We start from the raw sequence: 19012 nt of genomic DNA, 5'->3' as shown, positions 1-19012 counted from the left end.
ATGTGTGTGTGTGTGTGTGTGTGTGTGTGTGTGTTACCAGATGTTAATGCAGCAGTGGAGGACGGTGCAGCGATGACTCTGGGTGATGAGTTGTCGTCGATGTAGAAGTGAGCCGTCTGAAAACAGGTCCTGTTCACACAAACACACCAGGATGTATCTTCATTCAACAACATCATCATCATCTTGAACCATAAAAAGTAAAATCACACTTTTGTCTAAATTTCAGGAAATAAACGGATAACTTCTAACTATCTGTTACTATTATCTCACATTCTATGAGGGAGAAACGTTGTAGTTTGTATTTCTTTAGAGCGATCACAATCAATGGTAATGAGATAAACATACAGTGTTTTACATAAATACATAAATACATAGAGACACTAACGATCATCAACACATAAGTTAGAATACATGAAATCATTTTAATAAAGAAAGAATATTCTGTAGACAGCATGTCTGAAATCATGAACAGAAAACACAAATACTGAGAGAAAGACTTTTGTTTTGGAGGAAAAATAAAGAAATAATAAAATGAATACATAGAACATCTCTCTTGAATGTGACTGGAGAACCTGCTGAAAGGCAGAAGATGCTTTTGTTTTCATGCGACTCTTGTTTAAGCCCAGATTTTGGAGGATACACGTAATCTTCCCCAAAACACAGGAAGAAAGATGTCCCGTTAATCCGTGACGAGTTTTTAAACGGATGAGATTGCGTCTGATGAACCTGCGTTTGTCTCGGCCAGAAATGGGCATCAGGGATTATCACGGACACACAGGAAGGGTTGAGCTCGGAGATTAAAGAATCACAAACAGATATTCTCTCAGAGAGTCTGAATAAAAGACCTGGAGCTGCTCTGACATCTAGACTTCTTAAAGACAGACTCTCTTTTTTTATTGATTCGACACCCAGCTGAAAAGAACAACGCTGCAACTGGTTCAGTTAAATCAATAGTAACAGAATAAAAGCCCTTTCATGTAGAGTGTTACATCTATTACGGTAATTATTTGATTTTAATCTCACACTCTTCTATAAGGTGACTAACCATAAAAACAGCCTTTAGTTTTAGATGTATTAATGTGCACTGTCCCTGTTAACGACTTAAACAAATAAATACAATTGTTGTTATTATTATTGTTATTTGAATAGTTTCTCCACACATTTAGAAGACGTTCTGAGTTCAGATCTAGAGGGGACGTCTCTCCTGGTGTTGGTCCATTGGCTGACGTGTTGAATGTAAATGAACTGCCCTCATAATCACACTCTGGGTCTTACGGCATTGACACTGCAGATGGTTGTGGGTTTGAATCCTACCGGAGGGAAGACGACTGAAGCAGAAAATGACATGAATTTATAGGCTTTATTAATCAAATCTATACAGCGGCTTTCATCCAAAAGTATGCTTCACATAACAGACACTCCTGATTGTCTTAATGTTTTGACGGCAGCACCGGCTCTGTCTCTGGACAGATGGTGTTTGACGCCGTGAGACTCGGCAGCTTAGATTATTGTTCAAAAGACGTCTTTCTGCTGCTGTTCATTGGCCAATTTAGTGTCCTCCACTTGTCTGTCTACTGAGACTGAAACTACTTAATCTGATTATATTGATGTAAGAAGCTCAGCTACAACTTTAACCTAAAAAAGAGAAGGAAAACAGCTGCTGCTCATTAACAAACACACGCAGTCTGATGTTTGCACCGAACACATTCACTATCTGTATCCTCCATAGACTGTGTGTAAGAAGTGGACCACCCGTTGCTTTGAGGACTACAGTTTTGAAGAGGCACTTGGCCGTCGCTATTTTGACTTTTGGCCGTCGCCATCTTGACTTTTGGCCGTCGCCATCTTGGCTTTTGGCCGTCGCCATCTTGGCTTTTGGCCGTCGCCATCTTGGCTTTTGGCCGTCGCCATCTTGGCTTTTGGCCGTCGCCATCTTGGCTTTTGGCCGTCGCCATCTTGGCTTTTGGCCGTCGCCATCTTGGCTTTTGGCCGTCGCCATCTTGGTTTTTGGCTGTCGCAATTTTGACTTTTGGCCGTCGCCATCTTGGCTTTTGGCCGTCGCCATCTTGGCTTTTGGCCGTCGCCATCTTGGCTTTTGGCCGTCGCCATCTTGGTTTTTTGCAACCAGAAGTGACACGAGACGCTGAATAAGACATTTTATAGGCAACCAAAATGTTACAGTTAACCTCCATGAACTGAAAGTTTTAAAGTTCTAACACTAAAACACGGACAACTTCAAGGAAGTGCAAACAACTGCAGTTCCTCAAATGGCCACTGGAGGCTCCAAAAGCCAGTCAAACCCCATAGACCTCTATGTTGAAATTAACAACTTTAGAGCAGAAATAAACATGTTTACAGCCTGGTACAAAAAACGTTTTCCATCTCTATAGCTAACATCTCCTGTACGGGGGTGAAATTATATATAACTCACCCGTTTAACTTATATTAAGGCTTAAAGTCAGGCATAATTGAGGTTTATCTCAGGAGCTAGCTGTCTGATCTGCTGCATCAACCAGCCGTTTGTAGAGCGAAGCGTGTGTCATCGCTGCCATGATGGCGACTGCCTGGAACCAATGACTTTGCGCTTCACAGTGGCTCTTCAGAAACGAGAAAGAGCCAACGAGAGACTGAGACCATAAACTCATGTTTACAATGTTTACTGAGGGAATAAATCAAGAGAGAAGTAGAGTCATTTTAGACTAGACTTCTATACGACCAGAGGAGTCGCCCCCTGGTGGACACTAGCGAGAATGAAGCTTTAAGACACAAAGCTTTGACTTCACTCTGCAGAACTGGAGGTTGCCGTTATCCAGTAAAAGGAATCTGCAGTGATATTCCTAGAAATAACCTTTTCTTTGTTATATCTCAATCTTTTATTAGAATAAATGAACATCTCTGTCCTAACATCGTAGTTATTAATGATGCTTTCACTGATCTTTTTACTAGTTTCTCTAAGAAGCACACGGACTCTGACAGAAAAGCTGCAACATGACAGCAGTTGGAAGCCTCCGCTTCGTTGTAAACTTGTAAAGTCGACCAAAATCCCCTCAAAGTGCTTGACCTCGGATGCACAGCAGCAGTGTCCAAATGAGCGACGCGTTGTGAAAAGAGACACGACACCGGCCGGATTAGAGCAGTTTGGCCTCCTGCCGCTCGGCCCTACAAGACGCCGACACGTTTCCTTCTGTCCGACATAATCAGGCGGATGTCCTTTTTCCATCCCCCCCCCTCTCGGCGCGCTGCAGCATAGGTACACCCTTCACCGAGGATTAATCCCCTCTGCTCCCCCAGATTATTACCGGATTAGCACTGCTCAATCTTGGAGATACAACAACAAGCAGAGCGCAAAAAAAAACAAGAACAATATGTCGAGTCTCCCGCACAGGCAGATGAGAAATGTACAAAATATTACTGAAAGTGTTTACACTGCATTTGACAGCGTGTCCTTGATCGGATTTCTGAAGTTTTTATTTCACGGTCTTCCTTACCGCGCAGCCGGACATGTTTTCAGCACGAGGAGAAAGGGAATTTTGGGGTTTATGTCCTGAATAGGCAGAATATACAACAAGACAAACTTTTTAAACCATTCTCAAAGAAACTTTTGTTTGCTCCAAAACATTTAACATTGTCAATACAATAAAAAAACAGCATCTCTCAAGGTTAACCGAGAGGAATAAAAAGAATTTAAAGTCTTTGACTGCTGTCAAAAGTGAGCGGCGGCTGAAAGGACTCATTCAGTCTGCAGCAGCACAACCCAGGAGGCATTGTTTGTGAAGGGGCCGCTGGTGCGCGCGCACACACACACACACACACACACACACACACACACACACACACACACACACACACACACACACACACACACACACACACACACCTTGTGTTTGAGGAGATTCAGCTTCCCAGACAAATATGAGAGTCTTCTGGCTAAAGTCCCCACTTCACTCCCCCCCAATAGTATTTAGAGATATGATGGGGTTGAAGGGCAGGAGGGGGGTTGAAGAGGCCATGTATGTGTGTGTGTGTGTGTGTGTGTGTGTGTGTGTGTGTGTGTTTGAAAAAATACTGGATGGATTATTCACACGTATAAAGACAAAAATCAATGATAGAAACAGGATGTCTTTAAGTGATATTTAAATGGTTTCTATACACAAACGTTAGGATGCAAGAAAGATTTGATTGACACCACGCAGGAAAAGAGTGTGATTTTGGCCCTTTTTTTGTTTGTGTGTAAATTTGAACAGTGTAAAGATAAACAAGTCATTCATTATAAAGTGAAACTGACCATACTACCGCTAACTTTCAAGAGACAAAGATAGCAAGGTAACAAACTAATCTTAGCCAGTATTTAGCCGGTGTTTTGGGCTCCCGTTCATTGTTTCAACCTCCGGTTCTGCAGAGTGAAGTCAAAGCTTCATGTGTTAAAGCTGCATTCTCTCTAGTGTCCACCAGGGGGCGACTCCTCTGGTTGTATAGAAGTCTAGTCTAAAATGACTCTACTTCTCTCTTGATTTATTCCCTCAGTAAACATTGTAAACATGAGTTTATGGTCTCAATCTCTAGTTTACAGTCTTCTTCAATACAGCATGATGTTCATTTAGTACATTATGCTCCATTTAGAGTCAAACAGACAAAATCCATGATGGCTTCAAAACTGCTTTCCATCTTCCCGTTCGGCTTTTCCATAACCTCAGTAGGTAACTGAGTATTTTTGTTGCCTCAACATAATTAAGTCGTTTCCTGTGACGACAGAAGTTTATTTTGAAAAGACGGTTTCCACGTGACACGCTGACATTGACACATGTATCTGGTCTTTCCTTGGAAATACGAGGATACATTGGATCGTCGGCGCCTTAACCCCCGAGGCCACGAGGAGACAAAGAACCCAAGTTGACCAAAGTGCTGGATACATTTTCAGGGCGCTCATATTACCCAAATGAACCATATACTGTACATCTCTTAAATTGGGACCAATGAACCACATCTAACGGTATACCATTTACTAAATTCCTTGAGGTAAGTGTTTCTGACTTAAGTGTGACGAAGCTAAAAAAAGGTCTTGATGACGATCATGTCTGCTGGATTGGTAAATATCAGCTCTATGAGACAATCATATGTGAGGGCTGTGTTTCTATCTGCCCGCTGTGGACGTCTTCTGCCCTCTAATGGCCGAAAACCACCAAATAAAGGCGGATTCAAATACATCATCGGCAGTACTGACCTCCAGTAGATGAGGATGCCGACGAGGACGATCAGGCCGAGGCCGGTGAGGGTGGAGATGACGGCCAGAGGAACCACGGCCTTCCTCTCTCTGTCGAGGATGGAACCCACCCTCGACTCATGGCTGCTGTTGCTGGCATCTGGAGGGAAACAACAGCAAGTGGACAGACATTAAAGCTATACTGTGACTGTGTTTCTCAGAGGATGAGCTGCTCTGGTTATACAAATCCACTGAACCAAAGTCATGTAACCCATGTGTAGCCCCACAGTCCAGTCAGAAGAACTGAAGTATCTTTTTATTGACAGCATGTTCAAAATGTGCTATAAACTGGATGTTAGTTCAAATTGTTAAATGTATAAAAAGTGGATATTGTTGCAACATTTTTTCTTACAACTGAACTGGAAAGGTTTAGGTCAGTTTGATCAGGTTTGCATTTGCACAATAACCACTTCTAGTGACAGAAGTTGGACATCTCAACCATTTTTCTATTACTTTTAGATAACAGTTCCCACTGCGTATCCATTACTTTGAGCTAATTCATCCATTTAACCATTTCTTTTAGCTTTTTCACCATTTTCAGCCATTTAACCATTAGCTTCTGCATGCATTCTCAATCTCAGCATGTAGTGTTCAGGTGTTACAGCTGATTCAATATGCAGATATATTTTTCATAATGAAATCATAATTGCTTATTTTAGCTATAATCCACAAACTTTACACGTACCTCCTGGTCGGGAATCACTGTAGTATACAACTACAACTGATATAATATATTTGGAATAACCAAATATGAACGTTAATGACTTGATTTTTGTATCATTCCAGGAGCAGAGTGCTCAGTGTTAAACCGGTTTCCTTCGTCTGTTTCATTTCTCATGGTCAGATGTGCGTCTTGTATTTTAGGAACCTTATACCTTCATTTTGGGCAACTCTAGCTCAAAGACCTTGCAAGACGCTAATGTGATTACAGATAAATATTAGTCTACAGTATATAAAGGCTTATGAATAAGGTTTGCCAATCTACGTCCAATGGGCGATGGAGAACATGAAAAACATTTAGATTGTTAATACAGAAACAAATGTCCTGAGCCCGAAATGTAGAGGTGGTCCCAACGCCGAAACACGTGAGAAGCAACAGGAGGCCTTAAGATGATGTTTGATTCATTTCTGCCTCCGGAGCAGCTTGGCCTCCTTCAACTCTTTTGCAGAACTTTAAAACTCAAAGATTCTGTCGTGTCTCATACTTCAGAAAGTAACATGAACCGTATTAAATGGCTCAACGCTGAAACACGATGTATACAACATTCAGCTGCCAAACACGGCAACACTAAACTCATCACATTCAAACCCGCCGAAACGTCTCGAAAGAAAACACAGAGAGGCACAAAGGCTCACAATCAAAAAGTCCATCACAGATCAAACGGCGACGCATTCATCAAACACAAGCAAAGCTGCGCTGGAGGTAATCAAGCGGCATTATTGTGACCATGAATGACGTGAAAAGAAAACCCGACGGCCGAACCCTGACCTCACTGAGCCGATGCTGCCGAATCCTCCTTTATTGTCTGACAACCAGAGAGGAAAACACTGGTATGGATTAACCTTGACTGTTTGTCAGAACGTACCTCTGCTGCACAAACGGACTCAGTTCAGCAGCGTCGGCCCCGTCGACTAGTTCACAAGGGGCGCTTTCTACTCCCTGTAACCTCAAGAGTAAAAAAAACATTCATTTCAATCGTCCATCCAACAGATTGTTGTCTGCCTCTCATGAAACCCCGGACACATTGGTGGTGATAATGGGCAAAAGGAAAGAAGAAAGAAAAAAAGCCCAGAAAGGAGATAGAAAAGCTGAAGAGAAAAGACTCAAAGAAGACCTGATGGGATTTAAGGACACGAAACCTTCAACTGAAAAGTTGCCGAACTACATGATGAAGATGGAGTTCTGTTATTGTACATCTGGCTGTCAGAATGTATATGGAAATACTCTAGGGATATTTTAAAGAACCTGTTTCAGCCCAAAATAACACCATTTGTTATTAGATGTTCTACCTTCCAGGCAGCCATTGTTCTCAGTTCATTCATACAACCCAAAATTGCATATTTGCCACAAAGGGCATTCAAAATATGCACAACATACGACAACCTCCATCCGTTAAGATTGTTGCTCCGGATAAAGAATCGACTTTAAAGAGGTGTGAAACTCGCTGCCGACAGATGATCGCAGAGTGAATGACGCACTCTCTTTGTGTCTTTTGTCATGGATTGCTTTCGTGAGGTTGCTGTCGCTGGAAACTCAACGAGCAAACACAGGGACAACCGTCGCATGAAGAGACAAATATAATAACAATAGAATTTTGATGTTTGTTGCATGTAAAAGAAACACTAAGAGCGTTCTTGGAGTAACCACGCAAAGTGACACAGGTAGCTTTGTGTTGCCTGTGATGGATTATCTGAGATTTTACTGAGGGAATTTTAAAATAAAAATAAAAAAATCTATATTTTAAGTAATAAAATGTAGTATAAATGAGTGTGTGAGTGGTGTGTGGACAAAGCCCTCTGTAGAAAGCTTCAGCACACAGAGAGGAATGAAGGTGTGAAGTTTGGTGGATGTCAGAACTACTGAAGTGGAGATTTCTGGATCAGAGTGTGAGAAAAACTCCATTGATAGAAAAGCTCCTTTAAAGAGACGTTTAGTTAAAGTCCAGACATTTAGAAGAGTCTCCAGGTGAAGAGGGTCACAACATGAACTAGTAGATCTCGCCATCAAACTTCACCACTTCATCACTCACAGCAACACCAGCATTCATTCTATTACAAGTTCTGTTGTGTTTAAATATGCAAATGAGGCATTATGTAACGGTAACTTTTGGTGAATTTAGTAGAAATCTACAGACGTAAACAGATGAAGTAGTAAATTAAACACCTGAGTATGTGTATTTTGGACATGGAGTAGTTTTATTTCCACTATTCTGAGAAGAATTTATATTTTTGCCTGTAGTGTCTCATCTGAAGGTTATTCCAAATTTAAAAATCAAACGTTTACCTCTGAAAACTGCCCATAATACTGTTGAGTACACATCGTGTGCTGTTAATGAGGAGCTACATGTAAAACCACCAGCGCGGTTCTTTGAATCCGTCACACTAGTGCTCTCCTGCAGGAGCTGTGTTCAGATTGTTGGACCACTCTGTTGACTCTTTGATGAAACGTGTCGCTCAAAGATGAATGGATGAACTGCTCCATTTACTGAGCATTATGGGTCCTTCACAGACCGTACGAGACAGACGGTGTTTGAACTAGTCAAAGCTTCACAGAGCTCTGCTGCCATCTAGAGGCCATGACAGGAAACACACGGCAAGAGACGATCTCCACGTTTGACACCGAGGTTGCAAAATTAAATTCTCATATTGCAATTGAGGAATTTGAATATAATTCTATGCGATTCGATAAAAGCATTTGGCTTTGTTTGCTATAAGGAGAAGCTGCCTTAATTGCCACCCTAATTAACTATATAAAATATGTATTTCAGCCAGTGTACACACCTACAACCCCACTAGGAGATGCACCAACATAATTCTTCCTGAATTAACATCAAGCTTGTAAAATGACTGTTAATATAATTTAAGTACACATTAACAGTATGTCATCTATCGTGCAGCGTGTAATAGATTCGATTCTCACGTTTAACATTCAAATAACGTTCCTCAAACTACCTTCAAACTCTGAGTTATCGTATTAATATAGAGTTATATTTTCAGAAGCATAAGGGGATTAATAGTAGTGAATGTGTTGTGAGTAAATATAGGAACATGTCCTGAAGCAGCTTAACGTTTTAAAAGAAAGTCGCCACTTCTTGTCACAAAGCAGATTTGTTGATTAGTTGTAAATAAAATCACTCAAAACAATCAAGACATTTGGTGTCTTCTTATTACCGCTGGAGAGTCGTCGTTTGTTTTTTAACGTATGGGTTGATTCGGTGTAAATGTGAAGCACTGGACTTCTTCACCACAAACGTCTCCGGCAAGACCTCGCAGCCAATGCATGCTGGGATACGCTCCGGCGCTTCACAACCCTAAACACACTGACTGGTTTGGAAAATGGATGGATGACTGGTGATGATGAAGATAGAGAGATGAAGGTATTGGATCCAGTTCGGTGACCGTTTTACCTCGCATGCATGAACTTTCTCGCTTTCACAGAGAAAAAAAAAAATGAAAAAAGTGAAATGTGGTTTTGTTGTTGATTGATGGTGGATTAGTCATCTCATCTCTCTCGATCCCTCGGCATCTTGCAGGTGAAATGCAGTTGTTTTGTTTTTTGCCCACACGGACGGCGGTTTTACCTGCGACTGGCTCCTCTTCCTCCGACTCTCTTTCAGTGCGCTCGGAGATACTGAAGTCGGAGGACGTCTCGTTGTCGTACAGGCTTTCGACCTGCCCCGAGCCGCTCTCCTCCTCCCCGCCCAGCGACCAGGGCGAAGCGGACGTCACCGCGGGAGCGGTTGGCGTCGCCGTGCCTCCTACCTCCGAGGCGATGGCGCTGCCGCTCTCGCTATCGAAATAGAACGCCGAGGAGCGCTCGTCCGAATCATCGGGGGACTGGCCGGACTCGGAGGTCGCGGACGGGTGAGCGGTGTTAGCGACTTTGGTTGAATAAGGGAACGCACTCTCTCCAGAGGCCGAGGTTTGAACCCTGTCCCACTCCTGATCTACGCCCTCCGGGGAGTCAGGGAACAGGGCCGAGCCCGAGGCACTGCTGCTAGTGTCTAACGCCTGTCCTTCTAGGGTGGGGGTGAAGGGGGAGGCTGTGGGTGAGGAAGGGAGGGCAGAGGTTTGTAAGGCGGAGTTCCCATCTGATGCAGAGAACCAGGGATCCCTGACGCCAGACGCTGTGGCTGCAACAGAAACGGGCAGGTCACTATGGGTGACTCGGAGAAGGAGGGAGTGTGAAGAGGACGACGTGGGAGAGATATGAGCGCTATGGGATTGAAGAGGCTGGTCTAAGGACGGACCATCAGAACCCGCCACAGATAGAGAGTTTAGGAGATCGTCTACACCAACACCAGAGGCCGAAGAGAAGCCCACGCTAGAGTAAAGCTCTAAGCTAGCAGAGTTCCAGGCCGAGGACGGCAGGGGTATATGAGGAGAGGCATGCAACCAGGACGAGGACGACGTCGGCTCTAGAGAACAGCCGCACAAGGGGTCCACGTCGCTAGCGAAGGGAAACCCGTCACCGCTGACCTCGGGGAGAAAGGACTCTATCGTGCTCCCCGTGGCGTAACTTGCGTCCTCGAACCCAACTGAGAGAGAACGGGACAAGCCCGGAGTCGTGCCGGAAAGGGTGAAGTCACTAGAGAGGAGAACTGAAGGCTGGAGGGTCGGGCTGAGAGACAGAGAGACTGTTGAGAGCGACGGATCCCAGGAGGGAGATTCGGACGTGGCGCCAGACGGATCCGGCACCGTTTGGAGAGGAGGGGTATCGCTAAACACTGAGTGGTCACCTGAGGAGACTGACGAAGACCCAGACAACAAATCACCATCGCTATCGCTATCGTCGAACCCGACGCCGGGGACGACAGTCTCCCAACCAGACAGGGGGTGTGAGGGGTGAGGGAGGTGAGGCAGGGTGGAGTCAGGGAGCGTGGGGGTTGAAGGGGAAGCCAGGTCTTTGCTAGACAGCGGAGCGCTAGCGGCATGCTGGGAGTCCGATGCAGAGGCGGACAACGCGGGCCAAGATGAGGAGGGAGGGTCATGCAGGCAGGTGGAGGGGTCCGCGGTGTCACACAGAGGGGAGGAGGAGGAGGAGGAAGAGGAGGAGGTGGAGGGGAGGACAGAGGGGCGCTCACCGTTGGACATCGGCTGTGTGGTCTGCAAGAGAACGCCACTCAACTGGACAGAGGTCGTGGTGGACGAAAAGTGGGGCATGCCGGGACTTTTGGGCCTACGTGGAACAGCTTCACCTGAGGAGGAAGGCTGGGAGGTGGGAGTTTGGATCTCTGGAAGACCTCCGGGTCCAGTGGACGTGTCTCCATCAGCGTCGGCGTCTCCGTTTATGGGACGCGCCAGGCCTCGGTCGGTCTTTGCCCGGACGAAGGACGACGACGTCGTTGTGCTGCTCACGTCGCTGGTACGGGACCTCAGCGTCGTCACGGTGCTGCTGTATGAAGAAATACTTTTACCACCTTTTGTCTTTGCACTGGTGAGTGTCGGAGAAGTGGTACTTATACCTCCGAGAACTATCTTTGCATTGGAGAGTAAAGGAGTAGTGGAGGTGGTTCTTGTTGTTGTGGAGTAAAAAGGAGCGTTGCCACCGAAGTCAGCTTCTCCTGTGGTTTTGGTTGAACGAGGGACCTCTGGTGGAGGTGAGGAGGTACTGCGGCGTGCCGTCTCTTCAGAATGGCCCAGGACTTGACTGTGCTTGGTGGATCTAACAGGGGACCCCGAATCAGTGGTGGTTTTCCTCCAACCAGATTCTGCTGTTGTGGTTATGACGCCAGGTAGAGGTAAAAGACGGGATCCAGTGGTCGTGGTCCTCGGAGAGTTTGTAGGTATCCAGGCCGGATCGTAGTCCTCGGTTTGAACCGGTTCATTGGCCTGTTGGTGAGAGAGATGTTCATGAACGATGCAGAACAGTGATAGTTCAAACTAAACAATGAGATGCAGTGTTTGAGGAAAAATAAAAGGTTTTCTTACCTCGTCGTCAAATTCATCTAAATCTGGATCCTGTGAATTTTCTGCAAAAAAAAAGGTACAAAATTAAATCAAAACAAGGACTAAAATAATTCGTAGGAAATGTCAAACTCATGGAATTCACAATTCAGCTCTAAACGCTACTTTGATCTTTAAATTTCTCTGAGTTGTGTTAATTTTCCTGAGTTTGAAAATGTAAACAAAGCAGAGACAAAGGGTCAAACAAAGTGAAAACATCACGGAGAGGAGAAGACAAACCCAGGGACCATCTGTTTCTGGATGTTTCAGAAAGATTACAGGATAAACTTTCCTCTCAGTTTTGTTTACTCCCCCAAAACAAAATAATCTCGCTACTGAAATGATCTTGATGGATGTAAAAATGTGTGAAATAAAAAGTGGGAGAAAATGGAAAAGAGGGGAAGGTTGTACACGTCACTTCAAGCAGTATGTTGGCTTTATAATAAACACAATGGTGACACACGCTAGCATGCAACATGTCAGAGACATTCAGACTGTCATGCATTGGATCCCCCCAAAGACACAAACAAACACAGAAAACCTTGAACAAAAAGCATTTGCAATTAATCATTTGTTGAGTTTGGGGGGGGGGGGGGGGCAGGTGGTGGTGGAGGTGTGGCTCTTACCTGTCTGAGTCACACATCATGGAGACCAGATCAAACTGGTTTTGTGAAGCATGAGGTGAGGTTTTACAAGTTTAATGAAGCGGGGGGGGGATGACTCAGGGTTTGAAATGAAAGGATGTAAATGGCAAAAAAAAATGAACTTAAATGTATCAATGGAAATATCTTGTTGAGGTACGACAGGATAAACTTGATGTAGAGTTGACATTATTAGTTCATTAAATCATTAGTTGATCGACAGAAAGTTAATTCAGTATAAGTTTTAGTCAATTATCATATAAAAACACCAAATATCAAAAAAAAAAAAAAAAATTACAGCTGAAAATATTAATTAAAATTTGTGTGATTTCCTTTATTGTATAAAAAATGTGTCACTGATATTTGTTTAATTAACTGTTCCAAAATGAGCTGGAAATATTAAATAAATCTTTGGGCTCTTTTAAATGGTGAACTGACATTTTATATTTTAAATAGATATTTGATGGATTAATATAATATATGACATAATGATCTTAATTAGAACATTAGTAACTTACAAAGTATATTTATGTTTTTTCTTTTTTTTTGGTTATGAAATTAAAGTTACACCTTTCATAACTACACCTGAAAACAATGCATTTATTACATATTAACATAGAAATAATAATCAAATCAGAAAACAGAGTATTACGTATTGAGACAAAAGTTTGGACAAATAAGTATTCTTGTCTGAGTAACTTCCTGCTAATAAGTACAATCAGAAACCTAAAGAAGAAGTACACGTGAATCCCAAATTTTATAGACAAATTTTATTGTTGATGATGCAAAAACTGCAAGAAGCAATTTCCTATATTGTATTGATAAAGCTATGGCTAAGTTCCAATTTACCTGTGAATTAATAAGTTAATAAATAAAAGTTGTTTGATTTCTGAAGCTGTGACAAACAAATCAAAAGTGTTTTTTTCTGGTGATCAACTAATGGTTTAATAATCGGATAATAATTACAGTTGTAGACCTAGCTAGCATTATTGTCAAGCTAGCCGAGCTAGCTGTTGTAGCACTGAGCTAACGTATCTTTATCACCACTTTAAATAGTTCGTGAGCTTCCATCATGCAATCTTGTATTTGGACTTTTGTTGAGTTCATGGCACACAGTTGCACCATTTTTAGGTGCAACGCAACGTTAGCTTAGCACGCCACAAACAATGGCGTCACAGAAAACTACTAGATGTTGCAGAATATCACCCATTCATGCAAGCTGACACTGAAATAGGATGCAGGGTATTTTGTTTTCTTTGTCACAAGACACATTAGTTTATTCAACATAAAGTTCAGTTGGAAATACAAAGTTACTACGATTCCAATCCATGTTACACACAACGCTGCGGCACACATGCAAACACTGGTCTCACTGTGAGAGGCAGAAGGAACGGACGCCACACGACAGAAACAAAACAAAGATGGCCCCCAAACCAAGCATGTTATTTGTTCATCTTAGAATATAGAAATATATGGAGAAAGCACATTTTGAAGAGTACACAGAGAAACTTGTGAAACAGTTTTGACACACAGAAAAAGACGAATCAAACAAGAGCAGTGTGTGTGTGTGTGTGTGTGTGTGTGTGTGTGTGTGTGTGTGTGTGCGTGTGTGAGTGTGTGAGATTAAATCCTCACAAAACATGAAATAAATGCCCCAGAGTGACGGGTAGGGAGGATGAAGAGGGAGATGAAAAAATATATCAGTCAGGGTTCAGAGGGAGGAGAGGAGGATGGAAATGTTTCTAAAAGAAAAGAAACGTGGCCAGACAAGTAAAAGTAGTAGAAGTGAATCTTTACTATTTCATATATTAAATCATTTTTTGTTATATATATATATATATATATATATATATATATTTATATATTTCTTTTTATATTACCTATAGAAGTCTTCTCATGTTATTCCAGTCTTTGCACTAAAGATTGTTAATACGTGTAAAGTTAAAAGCTTTTATCTGGCATTACTAATGATTAGTATGGAAGCCCATCACCGGAAGAAAAATAAACAAGAAAGATTAAGAGTGAAATGAATAAAAATAAAAAATGAATAATTAATTAATACTCAACTGCTAAGTCAAAATCCTGATTTAAAAACGAGATACTAAGTAAACTATTTGCCATTTAAAATCACAATTAAGAGATTCTAAATCAAAATTATGAGATTGTAAATCCAAATTAGGACTGAGATTATGTTTGTTTTTTTAAAACATGTATTAGATAGTAAGGCATAAGTATGAGATGATAATACCACATTTTGATTAAAGTTTGGAAATACTTTAAAATACTTATATCATTTTGAGATATTAAATTTGAATTTTGACTTAAAACATCACAAGTTTGATTTACTATCCCACAATGTTTACTTTGAAAAGTAATGGTTTACAATTAATCTTTATTTTTGTTAGTAAAAAAGTTTATTTTCCTTTTTTTTCTGTCTGTAATGGGCCTCCATAGAATTATTCTTCCTCTACTCTTTCATTTTAAAAAGTCTATTTATTTTTTTTGCTCGAAGAAGCCAGATAACTAATATTCCGTATTTTAACTTTACGTAAAGAAAAAGAAAAAGTGCAGCGTGAAGACAAACATCTGTACAGTTCATCTGCCGAACTCTACGCTCGGCCTTGGCCTCGGCCTCGGGCGCTCTTACCGGGGTCGTCGATGGGCATGGCGACCGTCAGCAGGTCGCTCAAACGTCCGTACAGACCGTTGGTGCAGACCGCCACCACCTGGACCACGTAGCTGGTGTTGGCTAGCAGGTCGTCGAGTATCGCCCCCTGGTGGAGGGAGGAGGAAAGACATCAGCTGAAAAGAACTATCTGCGTCTGTAGATTTCTCCTAAATTCACCAAAAGTTACCATTAGATAATGCCTCATTTGCATATTTAAACATGAATTTATAAAAAAAAATTTAAAATCAAGGTTTGACATGCTTTATAGATTTCCAGTGATCAGCTTGGTGTCATCACAGACTACTTTGAGGAAATTGTTAATGATGAACATGAACTTGTGGACGGTCTCTCTCTCACCACATCCTGGTCTCCGTCGGTCAGGTATGTAGAGGGGGCGGAGTCTTCTATGCTGGCCAGTCGGTAGGTGACGGAGTATTTCTCGATGCTGGAGTCGTACACCGCCCGGGGCCGCTCCCACGTCACCAGCAGGCTGCTGAGGTTGTAGGGCACCGCCTGGATGTTCTCCGGCTCCGAACTGCACACTGACAGAAGCAGACAGGCGACAACTTATTTAAAATATATAAAAAAAAACGTAAAATAAAATTCTAATTTTATGGGAAATAACTAAATGTTTAGAGTAGTTTTCTGTTTTTTTTCTCCAAACTGTATGTAAACACTACCAAATTACAGACATTATCTATAAATGTACAACCAAACTGTTATTTTAAGATATATGCCAATAATTAAATTACATTTATTTAAAATGTTTGTACAGAAAAAAATACCTTAATATTTATACTTTATATGTTTCTGCTATTTTGAATTACATAGAAATACATGTAAAATGACAACAATTGTCTGTAATTAAATGGTTTATGTCCATACTTACAATTAAAGGATTTTCTTTGTAATTTTAAAGTAAATCATTTGTATACGTATGTGTACTTTTACATTCAAACTTTGTAATTCTGGACACAAATTTAGCAACTTTTTCTTCACTACATTGATGCATGATATATAGTCTGTTTTTAAAAAGAACAAAGCTGCACTGCTCTCTTTGTTTATAGCCGTGTTTATATTATATATTCCTGTTTTTGGTTGGTTGGAAATGAAAGCAGACTGGTGATTGGTCAAATGTGTCAAACGCTTCTAAATAGGAATAAACAATAATAAAAACATAATAATTTCCTATTATGCTTTTTCTGTTTAAATTATACTATTAATTTGTTTTTTATTGTAATCTGTATTCTAATAATTATTATTATTTTACTAGACTAGCAGCTACTTTAAGACAGTAGTTGATCCAAATACAGAGTACAGAATTACTTCTATAAATACACAGATTTAGAGGTGAGATCGGGGCCGTGGTGGGCTCCTGAAGTTGTTCCTACGCTCGTTATTTAAGAGTCTCCTGCACACTGGGATTCTGGGTCAGAGTTGAGATTAGAGGAGCAGAGATAATGCAGATGAACAGACACTCTGAGGTCTGGATTAACTCAGATTAAAAAGGGGCCGAGGATGGATGACAATAGAGGAGGAGGGTTGAGGCTCCCTCTAGACAAACAGTGACACACTTCCTCCTCTAATGGCTCCGAGCCCGAACCTCTCACTGACCTCTGACATGTATTTCCTCTGAAGCTTCAAAGTGAGCGGCTGTACAGTCAGTTCACTCTGACACACAAAGGTAAAATACCACCAGTGAGTGTCCAGCTTCAACCACTAGAGGGCGGAGTGAGACAGGTGGTGTTTAAACCTCCGACATCTGTGACACCGACATTCTTTAATTGATTAAATTACTTTAATCAATGTCGCAAAACCGTGAAGCCAAAAGAGAACTCTACATATTTTAGTCAACAAAGTTGTTACAACTAACTCAAACTAGTGAGACTAGTTAGTGGTGGTTCCCACTACTTATGCCACTTTTTCATACCTTTTATTTCAAAGATGGACTGTTACATAAAAATCATTTGGGCGTCATAAACTGCTTCATATACAGTATGTACTCACATTAAAGCTGACAGCTCAAGAACATTTAGGGACTTTAAAAAAAGGAATCATTTTTTTTGTGCAGCCTTAGGCCCAGGGATGTAAATATCTGTCAAATACATAAATACATAAATAATGGCTTCTGCTGCTACTTTTTTCAATAGTGACTTTAATTACTAGTATCACTAGAAAGCAAGGGAAAAAATAAGTATGTTGTTGTTAAAACACAGAGAACTCATTTCAGTAAAATGAGAGTTTTTTTTAAAGAGACTCTGGTGCTCAGAAACAGTACCGCTTTTGTCCACAGGGACCGCCAACGTCAATAACAAAAGTTCCTCATAGTTACATTAAAGTACCAAAAGTGAAAGTACTCATTCTGCAGAATGGCCCATTTCAGAATACTATACATTTTAATATTTCAGAATAGTATGCATTATATTATTATACAATGCATTGATTAATGTGGTAAAGGTGGATCTCATTGTAGTGACTTAATATACTGCTTTACCTATAATAATATATAATTATTTATTAGTTGATTCATATATATTTGTTATTAATAATCAAAATCTGCAAAGTAAATGGAGTAAGTTAACAAGTACAACATCTTAAATGTAGTAGTGTAGAAGTATAAAGTAGCAGAAAATGCAAATATTTAAGTAAAGTGCAAATACCTCAAAATTGTTCTTAAATACAGCACTTCAATAAATGTACTTAGTTACATTCCACCACTGGTTATAAATAAGTATGAATACAGAACTAGAAACTGGAGGGAATAAATATGTAAATATATAACAGTGAAAAACAAAATAAATCAACTTTATAAACATTTCTTAGAGGTAACATTTGACAGTGAAGATTCTAACCTGTAAACAGACATATATAAAGAGTCCCCTGATCTCTTATGAAAGAACAAACAACCACAAAAAACCCAGATCAATAACCTCCTCATTACTAATTATCGAACACAACCAGTGTGAAAATCAAAATCAACCTCCTCCGGCTGTCACTGAGCTTTCATTCGGGTCACTGGAGTTCTATTCTCGTCCCTGGTGTCATTTTCTTTCTCGTCACGCGGGATCGTCTCTGATCCATTTCGACCTTATTTAATTAGAATTAACCAGCGGTTCTTCATACTCGGGTTCACAATGAGGTCCAGAACCAGCCGGGTGAGACATTAATGTTTTAGAGAAGCGTTTATAAGCCGTTATAATTTAATTCATACTCATGAAGTTATTATATTATTATAATACTACAAGACATGACACTGCAAACCACATTTTCTTTGGAATAACAATAGAGGTTCTTTACATTTAGTTGACGATATATTAGCATAATAATACACGTTTAGATGGATAAATTAAAGGAGTATTCCACAGATTTATCATTGCTCGATATTAAATCCTCTTAATATCCTCTTTTATATTCCAAACACTCAACTTCCTTGTCAAGAAGTGGAGCCTACATTGCCCAGAATGCAACTTGACCACCAACGTGTTACTCTCCAACACCTGGAAACACTTTTCCCCTTTAAAACAATTTGAATTTATACCAGGCGGCAACCTCCGGGTCTGTAAAGTGAAGTCAGTGATTCATGTGTTAAAGCTGCATTCTCTCTAGTGTCCATTAGGGGGCGACTCCTCTGGTTGTATAGAAGTCTAGTCTAAAATGACTCTACTTCTCTCTTGATTTATTCCCTCAGTAAACATTGTAAACATGAGTTTATGTCTCAATCTCTAGTTTCAAGTCTTCTTCAATACAGCATGATGTTCATTTAGCGTCAAGGAGCGT

General features: G+C 41.1%; 1 protein-coding gene across 1 annotated transcript in view; it reads right to left on the bottom strand.

Moving 5' to 3' along the window:
• LOC137881921 (receptor-type tyrosine-protein phosphatase zeta-like) overlaps window positions 1–19012 on the bottom strand; it is a 52371-nt gene that overhangs the window by 23967 nt on the left and 9392 nt on the right. The window contains exons 7-13 of the mRNA XM_068724122.1: window positions 15593–15777; window positions 15215–15341; window positions 11912–11952; window positions 11065–11812; window positions 9562–10113; window positions 5222–5360; window positions 38–129 (exon numbers count right to left, since the gene is read on the bottom strand). Of these exons, the coding sequence (XP_068580223.1) occupies window positions 38–129; window positions 5222–5360; window positions 9562–10113; window positions 11065–11812; window positions 11912–11952; window positions 15215–15341; window positions 15593–15777 (1884 nt within the window). The remainder of the gene's footprint in view (window positions 1–37; window positions 130–5221; window positions 5361–9561; window positions 10114–11064; window positions 11813–11911; window positions 11953–15214; window positions 15342–15592; window positions 15778–19012) is intronic.

This window comes from Cebidichthys violaceus, unplaced genomic scaffold (assembly GCF_023349555.1).
Source record: "Cebidichthys violaceus isolate CVI_PGR_0920_01 unplaced genomic scaffold, fCebVio1.0.p SCAF_3, whole genome shotgun sequence".
Taxonomy (NCBI): Eukaryota; Metazoa; Chordata; class Actinopteri; order Perciformes; family Stichaeidae; genus Cebidichthys; species Cebidichthys violaceus.
Note: the sequence above shows the minus strand (reverse complement) of the source record. Positions and strands in the feature narration are given on the sequence as shown.